Below are 21,108 nucleotides of genomic sequence, written 5' to 3'. Positions count from 1 at the left end.
GTTTTTGTTTGAGGAAAGTGAACTGGGGAAGGGTATTCACAACTTTTTATCACCCCCTCCCCTGGAATGTTGGGCAAGAGTCGTTTCTTACAGGAAAGCGAAGGTAACGGGGACCCCCTTTGTTCTACAAGCAAAAATGCCTGTATTATGTAACAACCTAGATGGGAAAAGTTGAAGAAGAATAGATACATGTATATGTATTCATGTATAACTGAATCACTTTGCTGTACAACTGAAACTAACACTTTGTTAATCACCTACACTCCAATATAAAATAGAAAATTTTTGAGAAAAAAAAAAACGCCTACAGGACTTGAGGGAGGTGAGAATATGCATAGGAGCCAATCGTGACCACGTGAGACGCACGATAAACGTCACTTGTATACGTGAGTCCATGATTTTTTTAGACAGAAAATAAAAAAGACTGAAAGGAGAAAGTGGCATGCTCATCACAGAATCTACGAACCTTTTTTCAATAAATACAGTAAAATAGGAGGGTGTGGCCAGGATGGCCAGGTCGGAAGACCCCAGCTCATCTCCTCCCAGGGCCCCCAAATCACCACTGTTTGCAGAGCAACTATGGATGAGACAGAGTGGACTCTAGCAGAAAAGACCTTCTAAAACTCAAGAGAGAAAAAAGGAGCCACAATTACAGGGGAAGAGGGGCGGGTGGAGATGTAGTCAAGGCCCCCAGCCCGGGACGACCCACAAACACGAGAATGATCACAACTGCCAAGGGTCTCCCACAGCAGGGAGAGGTTCGGGCTCCACCTGGGGCTCCCCAGCCCCGGGGGCCCTGCCTGGGGAAGACCAGCCCCCACAGCACGCGGCTCTGAAGGCGGCAGCGCTGACTTTCAGGGCGCAGAGACGCCGCTCCCACCGGGCACAGACCCTCCCCCACTGGGGACCCAGGACCCCAGGCAGAAGCGGTGATTTGAGAGGAGCCTGGGTCAGACCCAGCTGCTGGTCTTCCCGCCTCCAGAGGGACAGGACAGGCCCTGGGCCCCGCCGGACATGGAAATCCCAGTGGCCATTCTGGGAGCTCATGGTAGCGCGTGCCCACAGCGCCAGGGCACATGCTCGCACCCTCCTTCTAGCGGTTCCCCGCGCACACCCGCCAGGGGGCCTCAGGCCGAGCAGCCCGGCTGGAGACCAGCTCTGCGATGCCACAAGATGCCTGCGGACCAGGTTCCGGAGATGCGGCTAAGTAGGCACGAGAGCCTGGGAAACTCCCGGGAGCACGAGGGATGCTCAGGCCCGCCCACTGCTGCCCAGCCTCTCCCGGCCGGCCAGTCTGGAAGCGCCCCGGTCCACTCTGGCCCCGAGCCACAGCTCCCGGCCGGAAATCCCTCTTCTCCTGTCCCGTCCAGAGTGACCGAGGGGCTGAGATGGTCCGCGTTAGCGAGCTAAGCACTTACTCTGCCGTCGTTGCAGGGGCACTGGCCAAGGCAGGACACTCCTGGGACAGACGAAGGGCTTTGCCACCCGGCTCGGCCAGCGGCAGTAGCATCGCAGGGTCGCTCCCCTGGTCCCAGGGAGGAGCAGCACGCACAGTGCACTGTGTCCCCACTAAGAATCCTGAACTTGGAAAACCCAAATATTCTGTTAATGGGCTCAGGCAAACCTGCCCCTTTGCCCCGAGAGACGTTTTCTTTATTACCCTGCAGAGCAAAAAAAAAAAAAAAAAAAAAAAAAAATTGCAGAATGCGAAATGATTCTCAATGTTGTTTTCCAGTTTTGGAATAGACATAGTACTTTTTTTTTTTCAAGAAAACCGACCTGGGCCTATGTTACCATTGCTGTCAAATTACTTGGGTGGACTGTTTATTGGCTTCATGTGAGTAGAATGTGGTAAAAGACAAAGAAATGTCAGCAGATTAGATGTCTCCTCACTTTCCACTCATACGGGGGAAGTAGCGCTGACCTAGGCAAGCACAGCGATACGTGGTTCTATCACAAACCAACCCTCCAACATGGGCGTTCTCGTACCCAGAATACAGCCGGGACCTGCAGGAGGACATTTACTCAGAGACCTCGGGACACTTCAGAGATACGCTGGTGAACTTGGTCCAGGTATGAAACTCCAAAATTCACACCATTTTGCACGATTAAAAAAAATAGGTATGTTTCGTTTTCAAAAAATAGGACAGAAAACTCCAGTTTACCCCAGTTTAACAGTGAATTCTGTACAATAACAAGTACTGAATGCCAGCTAAATTGAAGGCACTATGATAGAAACTTGGGTTGGATATAGAAACAAACAAATATGAATAAGACACCATCTCTGTTCTCAAAACAATCTGCTATAAGTAAAATGATTATAATTATCAATAAATGCATAAATAATTATATATTACAAGGGTGTTAACAGATTTAAAATACTACGGTTACAATTAGAATGAGAACACCGCCTAAGGCCCCAGGGACCCAGGACCGCACCAACAGGTGAACAGTTAGAATCACCAGATGAGAGTACAATACACATAGGGATCCAGGAGCCTCACGCATGACTTTAAATGAGGAGAATCTGGATTACTGAAAATAAAAACTAGCTTTCCCTTCTTACCATCTCTTTATTTCTGTAATTCCATCTTCTCCTTCAGCTTGTGTTGACCAAATCAATCAGACACACCCTCAGTACCTGATGAAGTGATGCAGGAAATGGGAGAGGATTCAGCAGGAAACAAGGGGCTTGGATTTAGGCAAGAAAAGCTATTTCGGTTCCTCTGTGTTATCACTCAGATTGTTGACTAGCCATCTTCTAGCCGGGAGAGCCGTGGATGGAACTCGATGTTCCAGGGCAGGTTATAGAATTTATAGAATGAAAGAAAACAAGGGAACATCAGTTCAGGAAAAAAATACAGAAAATCTCCCAACCACTCCAGAAAACAGACCCACAGCCATATGCTAAGTTTTCTTTCTGAAATTGCAGGTTCCAACTTTTACCTAGAGAGAGTTCTTCTTTTTTTTAATTCTACAAAGTTTTTTTTTACAAAAATGAACAACTTTATTTCTCAAGTTAAAGTATAGTATTACTTTACACAAGAAAGATAAAAATTAAGAATTCTTTCTACCCTGTCTAGAACTACTCTATATACAGAAAATAGTTAAAATGACTATTGATAATGATTTTTTTCCTTTAAAATATCAATGGCAGTGTGCAAATTTAAGTGACTACTTCATTTTCCTTCTTTTCTGATTGGGCAATTTTGCTATCTTCCTCCTTCGGGGTGGATTAACACATCCAATAAAACACAGGAGGTGTGGTTTCTTTAATGTGTGTTTATTGTGATTAAAAACTTTATACTGTACTTCACAATAGTCTCTATAATTTAAGAATGAATAAATATATCAGCCAAATTAGAACACAAACTAACAATTCCATTCATTGCCAGGCAACAAGGATTTAAAATTTTTTTTACTCTTTTTTTGAGCCCAAGTTATTGTCAGTTCTGAATTAGGAATAAAGAAATCCAAAAGGAAAGATTCCAGAGGAAGCAGTATTAGCTGCCCCAGACAGAGGAGAGATTGGTGACTAGGGCTGGTTGGATTTCTTCAAAATTGTTCAACTGAAAAAAATGGCATAGTACTGAGCAAATCTATTGACCTTTCAACTAAAGTAAAAATTCTATTTGTAAAAACAAAATCAAGAATTTGCTTTCTTGTTTAATTTCATTTGCTGTGGTTTAATCTGCATGTGCATGGCATGGCCGCATAGTTCATAAAACTGCCTGTATCAATTCCTCAAGTCCTATTCTGAAGATCCTAATCTCTGGGATGAGAACATCAATAGAGAATAGATATCGTCCAACTTGAGACTTCTGTGTAAGGTGTTGTAGAAATAAGCTTATTTAAATTTGTGACAGAAGTTGAGTCATTATAGGAAAAAAGGTTTTAATAATCATTATTAATATTAAAAATAATCTCACTTGGCAACGTCAGTTGAATATTTTCTAACTTTTCAACGTTGTAAGATTAATTAAAACATTCTCTCAATTTAGAAGGGTCTTCATCTTTTGGTTTTCTAGGACTGATGCTCCGTAATGTAAATTAAAACAACAGTTTCCAGTCAGAAATTCGTGTTGGCATTAGGACTGCCCCTAATAAAACCAAAAGCCCTATTATAAATCCATGAGTTGCATCTTAATAGCAAACACGTTTTTATTTTCTTAGTATCTGAAAAGAAATTTATGTCAATTTATTAAAGAAATATATAAGCTTTCTAGGAAGACAAAAAATATATTTCATTAGGACTATGTCGCATTCCACTAGGCCTATATCACAGTCCAGCCTCTCCTTCCAAATTTGGCTTCTTTTCTCTCCCATCCATGGTTGATCCCCAGCACATCCCATAATAACAAGAATCTGTTTTGTAAATAAGATCATTTGTATCATGTTTTAGATTCTACATATAAGCGCTATATGGTATTTGTCTTTCTCTGTCTGACTTCCTTCACTCAGTAGGATCATCTCTAGGTCCATCCATGTTGCTGCAAATGGCATTATTTCATTCTTTTTTATGGCTGAGGAGTATTCCATTGTATATATGGACCACATCTTTATCCATTCATCTGCTGATGGACATTTAGGTTGCTTCCATGTCCTGGCTATTGTAAACAGTGCTGCTATGAACATAGGGGTGCAGGTATCTTTTCAATATGTGTACATGTATAACTGAATCACTTTGCTATACACCTGAAACTAACCCAACATTGTAAATCAACTATACTTCAATAATTGTTTTTTTAAAAAGGCAAAAAAATATAACAAGGTACCTGCTGGTCTCCATCTCAGAGTCAGCTCCCCAGGGGAGCCGAATGGCTGCACCCCGTCCATGGGAACTCAGATGGGCTCCGTGGCTGGCCTGACGTTTCACGTCTGCTGAGTGAGAGACTAACATGAAAACAGCCCCAAGACACCATACCTCCACCTCCACTGTTAAATGTGATTGCTCCCACCTCCAACCCCATCTATTTGTACTCCAGTTCTATTTCCATCTGGTAAAATTCCAATGATCAGGTATTCAAATAACCTCTCAGAATCTCTGCACCTCGTCAAAGGTTATGCTACAAACCCCCTAAAAGTAACTGACAGCCAAGAATCAGGATCGCAGTGTGTTTTTATAAAGCAAAGCTCTTATATTTCAGGGAAAAACACACAGTTCTGAAAACTAAACTTGAGAGAAAATAAATCACAAGGGGAAAAAAATCAGTGAACGATATTTTCCCTTGATGTAATAGAGCTATCTATCTTATGCACAATTGCAGGTCCTTTTTCCTGAAATTAAACAATAATGCTTTATTTTTGATAGAGTATAAATGTGACGATGTGTATTTGTATATATAATATTATTTGTATAGACACACATATTTTAAAATAATACACAATTTATTTTATCACTGGGTTTCACCTAATTTGGATTATGACTTTACAGGATAAAGTATTAATTCTTAAGTTCAATTTCTAGAGTTGGAACTTAAGTGTGTGTGTGTGTGTGTTTAACCTTGAAATAGCTCTTCAGAGCAGTAAAATCGTCCTTTCAACATAGAATATAAAAATTGATGGTGAAGCAAGACCTAGATTTTATAAGAAGCCAAGGGGAATGAATGAGGTTTACTTAAATATTATGTATTTGTAAGGTTTCATAGTATATTCCCCTTAAAATGTAAAACACAATTTACGAGTATAAGATAATACATATTTCAAAGAAAGCACTCAACTCAAAATTGAAAATGGAAGTGAAAAACTTATATTTCAAGATCAGGAGTCCCATGTAATGCTTAGTAAAATGTATAATTTCTCATAGATGTTTAAATATTTTGAAGTCTGACTTCTACATTAATGGCTCTTCATTTTGGACCTCCTGGTTTAGGCTTTGGATCAGTAAATTTCCAAGAGTGAAAATGATGTAACATTAACTAGAGAATTGAAGAAGTCCATCACTTCTGACCACTGTCTGTAGTGTACACCATTTCAGAGACTCTGTCTAGACATCTTACAAAAAGAGGTGATGAGTTCCAGCCAAATAACTGGCAATGTCACATGACCAAGCTCCTTCTACCCTCTAGTTGGGATCCTTATTCTCTCTGCCCCTATCTCTCTCTCTAGATAGATGTTTGATAGATGGTAGATGATAGATACATACATACGTATATACATAGAGAGATGATAGATACATAGATAGATAGACAGATAGGTAGACAGGTAGATCGATGACGGATAGATAACAGACAGATAGATAGATACTCTGTATAAAACAACCAGGTATATATCTATGTATCTTTTGCTCTTGGCTCTAAGTCAGCTGTGTGTCCTTGGGTTTATCATTTTGCTTTCTTGAGATTCCAGATATTTACCCTGTAAATTAAAGGAAGTGAACCCATTCTGCTTCATTCCCTCCCAGTACCCATATTCTAAAATTCTTCAGCAATTAAAATCACTTCCTCCTCCCTCCCTCTGCAGCTTCACTTCCAGAATCAGGGGAAACACCGCCCATGGCTTTCATCTTTTTGACATCATGAACATTCAGATACACCTCTTTTTTGTGAATTAATAGAGATTGAGGGAATTGGAAGCTTTAAGGTATTCATGAAACGTGAAGTGTTTAAATTACTGTCATATTTTCTGGGAAAAAAAAGAGCTTTTAATCTATAAAGAATTTTCCAACAGGGCTATTTCTAATAAGAAAACCACTCAACCAGAACACGTTCTTCTTGAAAACTAATGCCAATCACTGAACTGACTCACAGCACTTCCTGTGCTTTTATTAAACCAGATTTACAGGAGATCTAATTATCTGTCAAATAATGAAAAGTTAGTCACTTAGAGATCAATTAATCCATATGTGCAAATCGCCCTGCAGATGATAAATGTTTCCACAGACAGAAAGAATGGAAACTGTCCTCATCTTGGCTGCCGGGAGTCTCCGGCGATGCTTCCTCAGACTCATGCCCTGAGGCCTCTGGGGATCATCTGTAGCCACCTTGCTCCAAATACTTCCAGCCAGATTTCAATTCCTTTCATTGCTTCCTTTCACATTTTGATTTTGCCCTTAACCCCAATTCTCATGTAGGCCATTTCTCTGGCATTTACATCACCTGCCAGTCTACTGTCTTAGGCTTTTTAATACGACAAAATCCACTTGCTGGGAAAAGCTAAATCACACATTAAACTGATACACATTTTTTTAATCTACCAGTCTGCTTAAAGTGCTTTTGGCAATTAACTGCACAAAGAAGTAGACAGATGGGCACCATTTCAAGTTAAATGTCCAAAAATCAGATCTCTCACAAAAATTTCAGAACTGCAGAAATTTCTTAAATATTTCTCACAAACTTTGCATGCGTAGGTGTTTAGTTAGCTACATCGTTTGATTGGCAATCACAAAAAACACTTCAATGATCCAGAAAATCTTCCTGTTTCTACTAACTGGTGTTTAAATTCTGCCATCTAAAAGGTATTTCTTTAACTTCCCTTCCTTCGTTTAGTATTGACTCAGTGAATATTTCTCAAAAGCCTACAACGTGCCAAGGACAATTGGGAATTATCCAAAGAGATAAAGACCCCAGTCTTAAGAAGCTTTCATTCTAGAGGGGGGATGCAGACAGCTAAGGAGAAATCTAATAAATTGGTGCATTTCACAGCATGTTAGGCGATGAAGGATACAGCAGGGCAGGGGAGGGGATGGCGGGTAGGTTATGATGTTGCACAGCTTGGTCAGGGCAAATCCCACTGAGAAGACGAGACTTGACCAGTTAAGCTGGTTAACTTATATCGCTTTTTCTGTCTCAGTTTGATCAGAACCAAGTAACCTTCATGATGGTTTGGCCTCACCCTTGCTCTCCCTCTGGAGCCTAAGACTCCCACTAGTGCCCAGGTGTGTTCCCCACAGGGCTCCAGCCAGCGCGGTCTGTCTCACAGCCCTGGCCTGCTGGAAGGGTCTGCCCTGCTGCGGCCATAAACCACTCCACCTGTCAGGCTCTGCTGCCAAGTTCCTCCATCAGGAGCAGATGAGAGATTTGGGGCCCATTCATGCTGCTTCGGGACTGAGATGAATGCAGGACGGTGTCCTCAGGGCCTCGGCTGCCCTATCTTGCTCTGTCACCGAGTTCATTTCCAGAGTCCGAAAAGACAACAGGAGCAGAAGACAGTGACCTCTGTGTTCTTCCAGCAAAGTCAAAAAAGAAAAAAAAAGCATTTCCTCCAGATCTGGACCCAAAGGAAAGGAAAGGTTAAATAAACTGTCTCATCACACGTCTCTACCTCTTTCTGCCCTCTGGTCCTCATAACTCTCAGGGACCAGAGGGTCCTGCATTAGTGAGCTCTCCTTCCCTCCTGTTTGAAAGGACTTCTCTTAGGGCAGCTTGGCCGTGTCTGTGCTTTCTTCATATGATAAAGAGGCTGGAGTGAAACAAATTTACAAAATACTCTCACTGCACACATTCTGGATTTCATGGTTATTTTACTGTTGCCAATATGAGATGTTACAAGTCAGAGACCGAGCATTAACTCACGCTTTCTCTCTGCCTTTTCCTTCTGACGATGTTAAAATCCCGTCTCTACCAGCCGGCCAGGCGGTGGGTGCTGTTTGAAGGGGTGGGCGGCAGAGATACCACTCAGGGAATTGCAAAAGCGAAAAATTTGTCAACTCCTTTGAAAGATTACCTCGGCTACAAAGAAAAAATGAAAAGTGCCCACATTTTTAAAAAGACCTGCATTGCATAAAGTACCCAAGAAATGTAGACTAACTCCGACTAATGATAGAACTTTCTTAGGAGTCTCCAGTGTATTTGGTGGCTCAAAGATTTGTGTCCCGGTAACCCTACTAAGTTGTCAATTCAGAGCACTTACAGAGGGAAACCTGTGCTTACTTCACAGGGAACCAGGGAAGAAGGGTACACGGACCCTGCCACGGCTGCCCAGGACGCCATGGTAACGGGCCAGCCCTGGGGCAACCGCGGGACCTTGGGCACACCAGCCTGGGGCCGCGGTGCTACCTGGCGGCCTGTGATGTTTCAGGTGCTGTGGGAGAGCTGCCAGAAGAGGACAGGGGAACACAAAACGCTTTTGCAAATGATCCTGTGTAACAAGAGCTACCAGCAGCTATGGCTGGGTAACTGCCCTCTGTTCTTTACAGCTATCCCCTGATTAGAGAATAAAAAGCAAGTAGGTAATTGGGAAAGGGGGGTGTTACATATGAAGAGAGGAAAGCCAGTTATCTCAAAGGTACCTCTTTCGGGTTATGTTTATACAGACGTGCCTCATCTAATAACATTGCTAAGGATGAAGTTCCCCTAGAATTTTATTTTGCCAATAATTGAATCACATAACCTTTCAATACTAAACTTTTTAAAACCACCTCTATTTCTGATGGAGAACTTACCTATCTCCTGTTAGGTGCATCATATGTTGTCTTAAAAAGAATATGGTGAGGGCTTCCCTGGTGGCGCAGTGGTTGAGAGTCCGCCTGCCGATGCTGGGGACACGGGTTCATGCCCCGGTCCGGGAAGATCCCACATGCCGAGGAGCGGCTGGGCCCGTGAGCCATGGCTGCTGAGCCTGCGCGTCCAGAGCCTGTGCTCCACAACGGGAGAGGCCACAGCAGTGAGAGGCCCGCGTACCGCAAAAAAAAAAACAAAAAAACAAGAATATGGTGAACACAGTCCGTAATGAACCAAGGCCATTATTACTGAAGTCGTGATTTATGTGAAGCTGCCTTACTGGTCCTACTTTGTTCAACTTTCCCCAAACTGCTGTACCTTCCTGTCTCCCTTATTTTTAAGAATATTTTTGGTTTTTTTCTATGATATATAACACACAAAAGTCGATTAAAAAATTTTAAAAGATGGCCTACTGCAACCCAACACCCACCCCATACTTTATTTACCTGCACTGTGTATAAGCAATCAAATCCACGTTTGCATTTTTAATTTATAATATTCATAAAATCTCCTTTGAATTATATCGATTTGTTGATGTTTTCCAGGAATTTCAAACTATTTCTGGGCAAGACATAGTAGATGCCATTAATGAATGTTACCATGGATCCTTTCAAGAGCTGCTAGTTGCAATTGGTGAGTAATAATGTGTTTGGCACAATGAAGGCTGATTAGCTCTGACTGAATTAAAGATGCATGAGCAAGCTCTTGATTGAGTCACTTTCCCCTGAATTTAATTATTTAGACAGAATGTTAACTCTGTAGAGGAAACATGCATCGGCTACTGATACAATGCACTAAACTGGCAAGTTAGTAACTTTCATGAACCCGTACCCTTCCTAACAGCTGGCAACTTTCACACTAGGAAACCTTGAATTCTCAGGTAATGGGGATCTCACACCTTTAAATTCATCTTGTACATACTAACTTCCTTTCCCTTGTAAAGAAGGTTATGGTTTTACCGCTATTCTAAATGTTGACATTTTAATACCATGTACAATGAGGGATCCCACAGAGAACTCACAAAGTATCAGTCTTCCAGGACTGTAACTGGAAAAAAAAAAAGCATTCTCATTGTTTCCCAAATTGTGAAGAAAACATGTACTGTCACTCCCAAACTTTCTTCTTTTCTCTCTGATTTTTCCTAGTTCTCTGTGTTCGAGACAAACCCGGCTATTTTCCTTACAGATTATACAGTGCAATCCATGTAAGTATGAGCCACGAATTTTTAAAATTTCTCCAGAAATCACGTCTACTTTCTCAAAGGACTAGTTTTACTTCAATTATTTAAATATTGATTCCCATATTTGAATTTGTATGCAAATATATTAATTTCAGAGAAAATATGCTCCAGTGAAGAAACATATTATACACCAAAATGAGACCCATCAAATAAAGAGAATGCTCTGCTTTCTGTATCAAACAGAGGTACCCAAGAAGTATTCCTTGGGGCCTCTCCCCCCAGGGAGATGTGCTTTCGCGTTTCTTAGCATCTGGAGAAACTGGTAGGTCCAAATACTTTTACCGCATATGAAGACCACCCCCTCATACTCAGGCAATTACACAACATACGGCATCAATCAGAAAATGTCAAAGCATTACAAACTCTCAGAAAGACATGGCTGCATTCCTGAGCGTTAAAAACACAAAACGTGAGTGGTTATTTTTAAACATAAAGTATTATTTTAAAAAATGAGACATCTAGACAACAATAAACTCTAAAGCTATTTTTGTAATTAAGTGAGAATGTTTTTTAGTTTCGGGTGATAGTCAACTGCACATCTTTGGTGCATTCATTTTCAAAGAAACAAACACTTATGTGCATGAGACAATGCATATTTCATCCACAATGTGCACGAAAATATTGAGAAAATGAAAAGGTCTCATACAAATCACTATACATGTCATAGCCCTGAAAACTCAAAGAAAATCATTAAAAACAATTCAGTGGTACAATAATTTCACGGGAGTCTTTTATCCTCAAAGTAATTGTCATACACCAGCTTCTTAGAGGTAGCCAGCAAGCTTGGATAATATGTGAATCATCAAGAATATTTTATTTATTTATTTTTATTGATGTGCAAGTATTTTTTATTAGGTACAAGAACCCATGTGTCCTCAGAACACAGGATCAAGATCAGAGCTCACAGTCCTCTGCTTCTTTTTGATTCTATTTCCAAGAATAAAGGTGGATTTGATTAACTATGTATTTAAAACTGTATTGGGCAAGGATGTTGGATGACATCAACCATCTCCTTCTCCAACAAAAAGAGTAAAGCTTCACTTGTGAATGACCTTGGGAAAATAATCACATTACTCCGATTCCAATTATGCCCAAAGTGAGGGCCAATTATCCTAATAATAAATAAAAACTCTACCCTTGCTGTGTGTGTCAATGCAAAAAGGAAGGTATGTGTACTCACGAACAGTTTGCAGGTACAGCAGAGGAGTGTATATTCCAGTAATCAGAGTGCTCATATACAAGGGCCATAATGTCAAGTATTGTTCAAAAGCTGTTTTCACCAGCTCTCACCAAAGAAAATCTCTGTTTTTCTCCTGTGTATTCTAAGCGAATGATACACAACTTAAATATGGGAAGTTGGTTGGATCATTCATTTTTATCACTTCAAATTATGGAAAAGTTTGTTAGTAGGTCTATACCCCAAACATTCAGACATCAAAAATTAGCTGCTGCTTCCTGGCCACTGGATGTCACCAGTACTCCATTTGAACAGACAAGTTGAAATTGCTTTGTGAAGCGGTATTCGTTCCGGACCTAGTACACAGAAAGGGATGGCTGTGTATTGTTCAGTATTGGAGGTTAAATCAGCAAATATTTTGAGTACCTGGAATTCTTACTTTTACAGTTTTCCACAATAAGCAGACGATAAAATAAAAATATAATTGCCGTCTTAGAAACGCTGACGTTCATCTAACAGAGTTGGGACCCACCTCCCAACCCAGGAAGAATTTTTACCTAGAAGGAGCACATGATCAGATTTGCATCTTAAGATGCAGTGTTCAGGCGACAGAGGGGAGGTTGACCAGGTTTAAAAGGGAGAATTGTAGAGTCTCAGATGTAGAAAACAAACTTATGGTCGCCAGGGGGAAAGGGGAGAGGGATAAATTAGGAGATTGGGACTGACATATACACACTACTATGTATAAAATGGATAACTAATAAGGCCCTACTATATAGCTCAGGGGACTCTACTCAACGCTCTGTAATGGGCTATATGGGAAAAGAATCTAAAAAAGAGCGGAGATATAATATATATATATGTACATGTATAACTGAATCACTTCGCTGTACAGCAGAAGCTAACACAACATTGTAAATCAAATACACTCCAATAAAAAACGTTTTTTTAAATAAAAGGGAGGATTATTGCAGAATCAGGTGAAGTGATGAGGGCCAGTATCAAGGCTGTGACCCTGGAAATAGAGATTAGAGGGCATTTAAGAAGCAGAGTAGATGGACCACTTGACTGTGTGTGTACAGTGTGGGGGGCTGGGGGGGGCGGGTCACAGAGGGGAGGCGGAGTCTGAGTCGATGCCCATGGGTGGGGATGCCAGGGCTTGAGGGATACAGGACCAGGAGCCTGCGGCCACAGAAAAGAGGATGAATCGATTTTAGAGAGACTGACTTTAAGGTGCTGTTTCCTTATTGTTTTTCTCCCCTTGGCTGTGTCTTTTAGGACTTTGGTTTCCATAATAAAACCGTGATCAGGATTCTCATCGCCAGAAGTGAAATAGATCTGATGACCATAAGGAAACGATACAAAGAGAGATACGGGAAGTCCCTCTTCCATGACATCAAAGTAAGTCTCCTCCTCGTGACTTATTTGCAGCCATATTTGATCCTCTTCGAAACTGAAACAAGGGCTGTAATTTAAGTAACCTCACGGTGGAATCTAAAAAGTTAACTATTCTGGCTGGGATCATCTACATGAGTAGGCCAGGCAGCCTTAGTGCACCAACAGGTGAGAAAAATCCCTTCACCTCGGTGACAAAACTTATTCCTCTTTGATGTGTTTTAAGCAAAAGTCATTGGTTGGTCATGCAACCCACGATGATCATCCCACGATCATGTGATGAGGCTCTACAAGCTAACTGGCCAAGCATGATTAGCGCCAGCAAGAAAGCATTTCGCCAGAAGAGCCCATTAATGGTGAAGAGCTTTCTGAGATCAGCTCTCCTGTGTTGTCATAGGAGGGGGCAGCCAGTCAGATCCCATCACACGGGTGCAAAATTCTGCACACTGCCATCCCATGAGCCCTTGAAGCTCATGCCTAGAAGCGATGACTCAGAAGTCAACAGGCTGGTGGTTTCTTCATTCTGATACACCTAAGCTTGAGCCTGGATTTTGATCAAACCTAGCAAAGAATTATCAGAGTACGTAGGACCATCTACGTAACTTGGGGCACCCCATGGAAAATGAAAACGTTTGACCCCTCGTTCAAAAAAGTATAAAGAACTTCAAGACGGCACCCTCAGAGCATTAACCCAAGCACAGGGCCCTAGAATGTATCTTAATGTATATTTTGCACATAGCTAAGTCCTGTTACCTTGTCCACGTTGTTTCCATTGAAATTTTCAATTGCATAAAATAGCTTTTTAGTTTATTGAAAGATACGGAAGAAACTTGACAACCCAAGGAGGAAGAGATCACACAACCCAGAAGACCTTGTAGGCCCTCAGGGAGCTGAAGTGGTTTCCAAGAGGAAGGGTTAAGGGAGCATTTAAGAGACATCTTCCTCCTTCGTCTTTGATAAAACTCTCCTTACAGCCACCTTCAAAACCTTAAACTTTTAGTGGTGCTAAACATTTCTCATTGAGAAATGCGTGTCATAACTCATTTTCTAAATGAATAAACTAGTTCTAATACCTATACAGCAATTAACGACAGCCACCTCAAAATCTACTAATATTCACATATGATTAATGCAACTTTACTATGTGCATTTAAGGCAGTGAATTATAATTACACAACTTTGTGTAAGAGAACATGGATGTGAGAGTTGACTTTTAAAAAGATAAGTTTTATAATTCCTTTTATTTACTACTATCTTTTTTTTGAAAACTTAGAAACTACGGAAGCATGATAAAAGGATTAAAATGGCCCTAATTCTCCACCACAGATAACCAATAACAAAATTTTTTGTACATGTTTTCTTTTAAAAACTGTTTTACTACTTAAAGTAATATTTTTATTAAATCATGGATCCCACTGTAAAAGTTCTAAAGTACATAAACTGCCCACATTATTATTTATTGCTTTTTACTTTTTCACTATTATACATAATATTATGGTGTATATTTTGGAGCATAAATCTTGGGCTCATCAATAATTGATCATTATTTCCTTAGGACAGATTTCTTGAAGTAGAATTTCTGCATTAATGAGTATAAACATTTTTAAGCCCTCTGAGGCATACTGCCCAATCTGCCTTCCAGACTCCACACTGATTTACAACAATAAATGAGGACACCTCTTTCAAGTTGAGGAGAAGATTTGATTCTACTGGAAGTTATTCTTCTTATAAAAACACATTAGGGTTCCATCAACTTTATATAAACTTCTTTCTATTGACTATAACCATGGTATTACTTTTCAGTAACTTCCAGGGAATAGTTCTCAGGGCATATTAAATACTTAGATGAAAAAAATAAATAATTCTTGTGATGCTAACGGCCCATGGTCTTTCATTCTATAGTTCAGAGGAATTATGCTTCTTTTTAGAAATACTATGACATTGTATTTCAAATACATTACATTTTCTTCCTTTCAGCATTTCGCTTCAGGGCATTACGAGAAGGCTCTGCTTGCCATCTGTGCCGGTGATGCTGACGATTACTAAATAAAAAGAAGGATTTGGAGGATGCACTCATCTTCAGAGACATGTCAAAATACAGATTCTGTGATTAATATGCATTGTTAGTAGCATTATTACAAAACTATAGAATCATATTTTCTTTTCTCTCTTTAAAATTATTCCAAGAATAATGATTATCAATAGTTATTCAAGAAAAACCTATTGACAAAAGTGTATGAGATTGGATTTGCACGTATCTAAATCAGGAATTCGTTAGATTGCGTGTAACAGAATAATAAAAGACATTATTGCATTGACATATGTTATTTAATGTGAGCCGTCAATTCCCTACAAGGAGTGGGTCTGCTTACAGCTGTCCCAGCATGCTGTGAGAGATGAGGGAAACGGTTGCATGGCCATCCCCTTCCCCACTCGAGACTCTGGACAAACGCAGTAAAGCCAAAGTGAACATCTCAGTCCCCTTTAAATGAAAATAAAGGTATAAAACAGCAGAATACCGCCAGATATATACTTGTCAAGCTTAGCTGTGTAAGAGACTTAGATGGAAAAATAGGCATGTGTGTGCACACGCGTGTGCGTGAGTGCTGTGTATTTGACAGCCACTCAGGTAAAGGCAACATCTCTAGCTATTGCTGTTCTTGGCGTTAGTGCCTAGCCAGCCACTTGCCCAGGCAACGTCAGCAGAGTCCTTGCTGCTTCTGTCTTCACTCCTTAACATCAGCATCAAAGCCTACCTGGGAAGTAACTCTACGATTTGTGCCATTAGTCAAGGCTGTTCCCTTCTGTGTCTGAAGATGTGCTAAATTAGGAGCAGCAAAGAAAAAGTACTCACTGAGTCAGATTTGGAGGAGAATCCAGTTTGACGCCACAGTCTAGCCAAGAGCAAAAGCAGGGACAGAGATGGGTGAGCCCAAGGGATAAGCTCCCAGGATACGCAGGGGGGACACACAAATGAGGTCACAGAAAGCAGCGGTTAAGGAAGGCGAGCAAGGCTAATGTGGACACGCAGGCAATAAATCTAGACGTACTGGTGACGCTGGCCGATGTGCTTTATTCCACGTGGAGAGCTCTCAATGGCTCACAGCCTAGTCTCTGTAGATGTGTCCCCACTGGTCTCAGGGACATGGAAAATGTGCTCAGAACCTGGGGTCTGCCTGAGGGAAGAATGCAGGACATTTAGAAACATGTAATAATTAGACATCTGAAACTACTTTCAAGAGTTCAGCTCACTGCTACAGTGTATGATGTTGTATAATTTTAACTTGGGTTTTATTTCTGCCTTTAAAAAGAATCATTAGCATTTCAAGCCAAAGTAGTAATTGCTTGAGACATTTAGCATAGCTATTACACAAGCTAAAACTCTTAGAAGAAAAATGTTAGAATTCCTGATGAGAACTTAGATATCTAACAAAAAACTTTCCACCCTAAGATAGCTTTATATACGCTGTTCAATAAATTGTGAAATCTATACTTTAGTTAAGTAATATCTTGTACGTCTTTAGCGCAGCGAGAAAATCGAATCAAAAACAAATCTGGACTTAGGTTAGAAGAGATTTATTGGAAAAGACCGTTGCAGTAAGTGGAAAAGCCTACTGCAAAGGGAAAACACTCTGACCGTGGGATGTGCGGGGGTCTCAAAGGTCAGCAGAAAAAGATCTTCAATTTATAGGGGTTAGTACACAAGGCTGGAAATGATCAGGTGAGGGGGAATGGGGGTGTGTGTGGTGTGATTGCACAGTTGACCTTACAGTGACCTGGGCTTGGGGCAGGGACAGGTGATCTGGGGACCCCTCCGGGCAGCTTTCAGGAGGAGCCTAAGGGTGGATTAAAGTTCAGGGACTTGTGGGGCAGATGGGAGAAGCCTGACTAATATTTCGTCAAGTTAGCAGGTATTGTGTCCAGTTGGTCAGCAGGAGAAAGCAGTTCAGCTAATCCTTTATGAGACAAAGCGTGAGAATTTGGAGGGTGTGTTGAGGATGGTCACAGGGAACAAGGAGTTGTTTGCAAGCCTCCTCTTGGTCATGCAGGAAGGGGCAGTGACCCATGTCCTGAAACACAAAGGGTGGCATTCTGGCAATCTCTGTCTCCTAGGCGCACAGGACTCAGGAAAATTGGACACGGTCAGGTTCGTTCTTTCCCCCCAAGTTTTCTGTCGAATGCTTCACTTAGTTGTTTAAATGCCAACACAACGTTGTCATCTTTGTCATCGCATAATTCACTTAGTGAGATCCTGTACGAGATGAAGTGTTTCAATTATTATCATGGTTTTTCCTACTTAAAGATGTTCAGCTGCTTACAGGAACTTCACATGCAGGGGCGTTTACTCTACCTGATGCTCTGAGTGACAGGCACAAAATCTGTGATTAACTTAAACGCACTGCCCATGTTTAACCTACAGAAAAAAAGAGAGTAACGTTACAGGAATACATTTTGTTTTGATGGGTTCTCAATCTACCGCCAAGGAAAAGATAAATTACCACTGAGTTGCTGGCCCTTCCAGAGACAAAATAAAGCCAGACGTGCAGATACCTCAGGACATACCCCTGTGCTTTGCATCCAGAGCCTTACTCTGTTCCGTGTAGCCCTAAAGCGACCAAACTAGTAAAGAGGCTAATCGTTGGCTAAAAAAGCATGACTTTTAGTGCTCTTATACAGTAGCCCATTATTATGACCAAAGTTGTTATTTTACATGTTAAAACAGTGCCAAATGTGAGTGACGTCACCAAAGACGGCAGAGCAGGCAGAAGGAGGGCCCATCCCTGCACAGAAACATCAAAAACTCAAGCAAAAGCTGCCAGAAGGGTGGAAAATAAGTCAAGGTTTAACTCAGAGTCAAGACCAGGTTAGAAAAGTAGGAAAGCGCTGAGACATTTTTATTCACCCTTTCCCCACCCTCCTTCCAGCTTAGCATCAGCCTTGTTTCCCAGTCCCCGATTCCCCAGGGAACAGAGCCAGCCTTGTTCATCTGTCTGTTCTAACCTGTCTGGGAGCTGCAGGAAGGACTGAGGTGAGGGGCTTGTCTTTGTTTGGCCGAGCTCAGAGCTCAGTCAGGGAGGGAGATAGCGAGGCAGCTGCCGAGGGTGAAAGATGACAGTCGAGACTGTCGACTGAAAAAAATGCACAGTGTGCGAGTTGGGAGTTAAGTTTTATCTGGGGCAAAATGAGGGCTAGAGCCCGGGAGACAGCGTTTCAGAGAGCTCTGAGAAACAGCTCTGAAGAGGCGGCGGAGAAGTCAGTATAGATGTGATTTTGGTGAAGGGGGAGTACATGCAATCAGGCACATATTTTTTGCAGAAGGTTTCCGCTAGTCTCACGAAGGTTACTGCTGGTCACGAGGAGCAGAGTTCACCATGAAGGATTTTAGTGCTTTGCTAGATACGAGGACATGCAAGAATTGGGCTCATAAAATCTTCTCCTCAAAATACCTATCTGAAGACCTGTTCTGCCTGTTTTCCCCAGAGCCCAGAGTGCCTCATTTCTGCTCTCCACCCTGAACTCCTCTCAGGGGGTGCGGAAGGTCAGCAGCTGCAGCAGCTCAGGATTTGATCCTTGCAGAGGTAGATGGCGAGGGCCAATTTGTAGGTGACAAGACAAAACAACTGAGTAACGAAAACCTCTGAGGAAAATCTAGGCGAACCCACATACATCAGGGAATTCAGACAGCTGTGCAGATGCCTAGGGCAGGACACGTGCTTAGAAAAGACCTGAGAAGACCCCAAGCCTTCATTACTGCTGGTCTCCAGGATGAGTGCAAGCAGGACGTGGGGGAAGGGTGAGTCATAAACGGCTTCAGTGTTGAAGGAGATCCCAGCACAGAGCCAACCTGCAAAGAACGGAAGGAAGATTTTTCTTTCCTTTTCTTCTTCTCCTCCTTCTTCTTCTCCTTCTCCTTCTTCTCCTTCTCCTACTTCTTCTCATTTTCTTCCCATTTCTCCTTCTCCTGCTCTTCCTCCTTCTTCTTCTTTCTCTTCTTCCTCTCTCTGTCTCTCCCACTCCCCCTTGTGTTCAAAGAAATCTCTGTCCAAACATTAGCTGAATACAATCTAAGGAAACAAGGACTTCAGGGACTTCCCTGGTGGTCCAGTAGGTAAGACTCCTCGCTCCCAATGAAGGGGGCCAGGGTTCGATCCCTGGTCGGGGAACTAGATCCCGCATGCATGCCACAACTAAGAAGTCCGCATGCCACAACTAAGAAGTCTGAATGCTGCAACTAAGACCCAGTACAGCCAAAATAAATAAATATTTTTTTAATTAAAAAAGTAAAGAAACAAGGACTTCAGAGGCCATACATGGTGAAAAATATACACAGATTTTTATAAAAATAGTTTAGAAAAGTCACTAAACCAAACAACACCACAGCGGACCCCTCGAAACATAAACCCTGAGAAGGGGGACAATTCCAGAATTACCACATTATTGTATTCAAAATGCATAGTGCTCAAAAAAAATGTATGAAGCATAAAGAGAAACTAGAAAGTATACCCATTGACAGATAAAATTGCCAGAAACTATCCCTGAGAAACAAAAAAGAGCATAAGACTTATTAAAAAAATTATCAAAATGGCAAAAGTAAGTCTTTCCTTATCAGTAATTACATTAAATGTAAGTGGATTAAATTCTCCAATCAAAAGATTGGCAGAATGAATTAAAAAATACATAATCAGGGCTTCCCTGGTGGCGCAGTGGTTGAGATCCGCCTGCCGATGAGGGGGACACAGGTTCGTGCCCCGGTCCGGGAAGATCCCACATGCCGCGAAGCGGCTGGGCCCGTGAGCCATGTCCGCTGAGCCTGCGCATCCGGAGCCTCTGCTCTGCAATGGGAGAGGCCGCAGCAGTGAGAGGCCCACGTACCGAAAAAGAAAAAACATAATCCAACAATTTACTGTCTATAAGAGACTAATTTTGGATACAAGCATACAAAGATGTTGAAAAGTGAAAGAACAGAGAAAGATACTCCATGCAAATAGTAAATAGAAGAGAGCTGGGGTGCCTGTAATAATATCAGAAAAAAACAGACTTTAAGTACAAACTGTTACAAGAGACAAAAAAGACATTATATGTGGATAAAAGGGTTGATTCATCTAGAAGATACAACACTTATCTAGAAGATACAATAAACATATAGACCCCAAATAACAGATTCCCCCAAATATATGAGGCAAAACACCGACAGAATTTAAGAGAGAAAGTGACAGCTCTAAATTAGTAGTTAAAGGGGACTCTGGGAGGTCTCATGGCAAGGAGTACTTCCCAGAACCTCTGCTGTGACTGTCCTTGTCCCCACAGTGAGCCACAGCCACCCCCTGTCTCTGCAGGAGACCCTCCAACACTAGCAGGGAATCCTACTAGACAAGTCCAGTGGCTCCAGCAGTCACATAGACGATGCCTGCTCATCATTCACTTGTCTGACAAAATTTCACCTCATGTATTATCTCCCTCACTGGAACGCCAGCTCCCTGACAGCAAAGACTCTTTTCTCCTCTGTGCCTCCAGACTAGTCCTTAGAGGAGTGGCTGGTATATAGGAGGTATGCTTGGCACATGGAAAACTCAGTGCTCACTGAATTGCAGCATTCTGAAGAGAGAGATTTTCCAAAAATAACTAGAGTCTAAATGGCAGCTATTCGATACTGAAACTGGGTCATCAGTAGTCATCTACAGTTTGGCAGAAAATACGCTTAAAAATTAATCTAAGATATCAGGAAACTTGCTCAAGCCTCTTAGATAGCCTCATCCACCAGAGGGCAGACAGCAGAAGCAAGAAGAACTACAATCCTGCAGCCTGTGGAACAAAAACCACATTCACAGAAAGTCAGACAAGATGAAAAGGCAGAG

The 21,108-nt window shown here is 41.7% G+C and overlaps 1 protein-coding gene across 1 annotated transcript; it reads left to right on the top strand.

Moving 5' to 3' along the window:
- Nucleotides 1–1,014: 1,014 nt before the first annotated feature.
- LOC132427737 (annexin A10-like) lies at nucleotides 1,015–15,298 on the top strand. The gene is made up of 8 exons (XM_060015381.1): nucleotides 1,015–1,391; nucleotides 1,929–2,073; nucleotides 8,878–8,931; nucleotides 9,019–9,110; nucleotides 9,976–10,073; nucleotides 10,586–10,644; nucleotides 13,136–13,258; nucleotides 15,230–15,298. Exons 1-8 carry the CDS (start codon nucleotides 1,015–1,017, stop codon nucleotides 15,296–15,298), a joined length of 1,017 nt encoding a protein of 338 aa, XP_059871364.1.
- The last annotated feature ends 5,810 nt before the right edge of the window (nucleotides 15,299–21,108 follow it).

This window comes from Delphinus delphis, chromosome 6, assembly GCF_949987515.2.
Source record: "Delphinus delphis chromosome 6, mDelDel1.2, whole genome shotgun sequence".
Lineage (NCBI taxonomy): Eukaryota > Metazoa > Chordata > Mammalia > Artiodactyla > Delphinidae > Delphinus > Delphinus delphis.
This window is presented reverse-complemented; position numbering and strand designations above follow the sequence as displayed.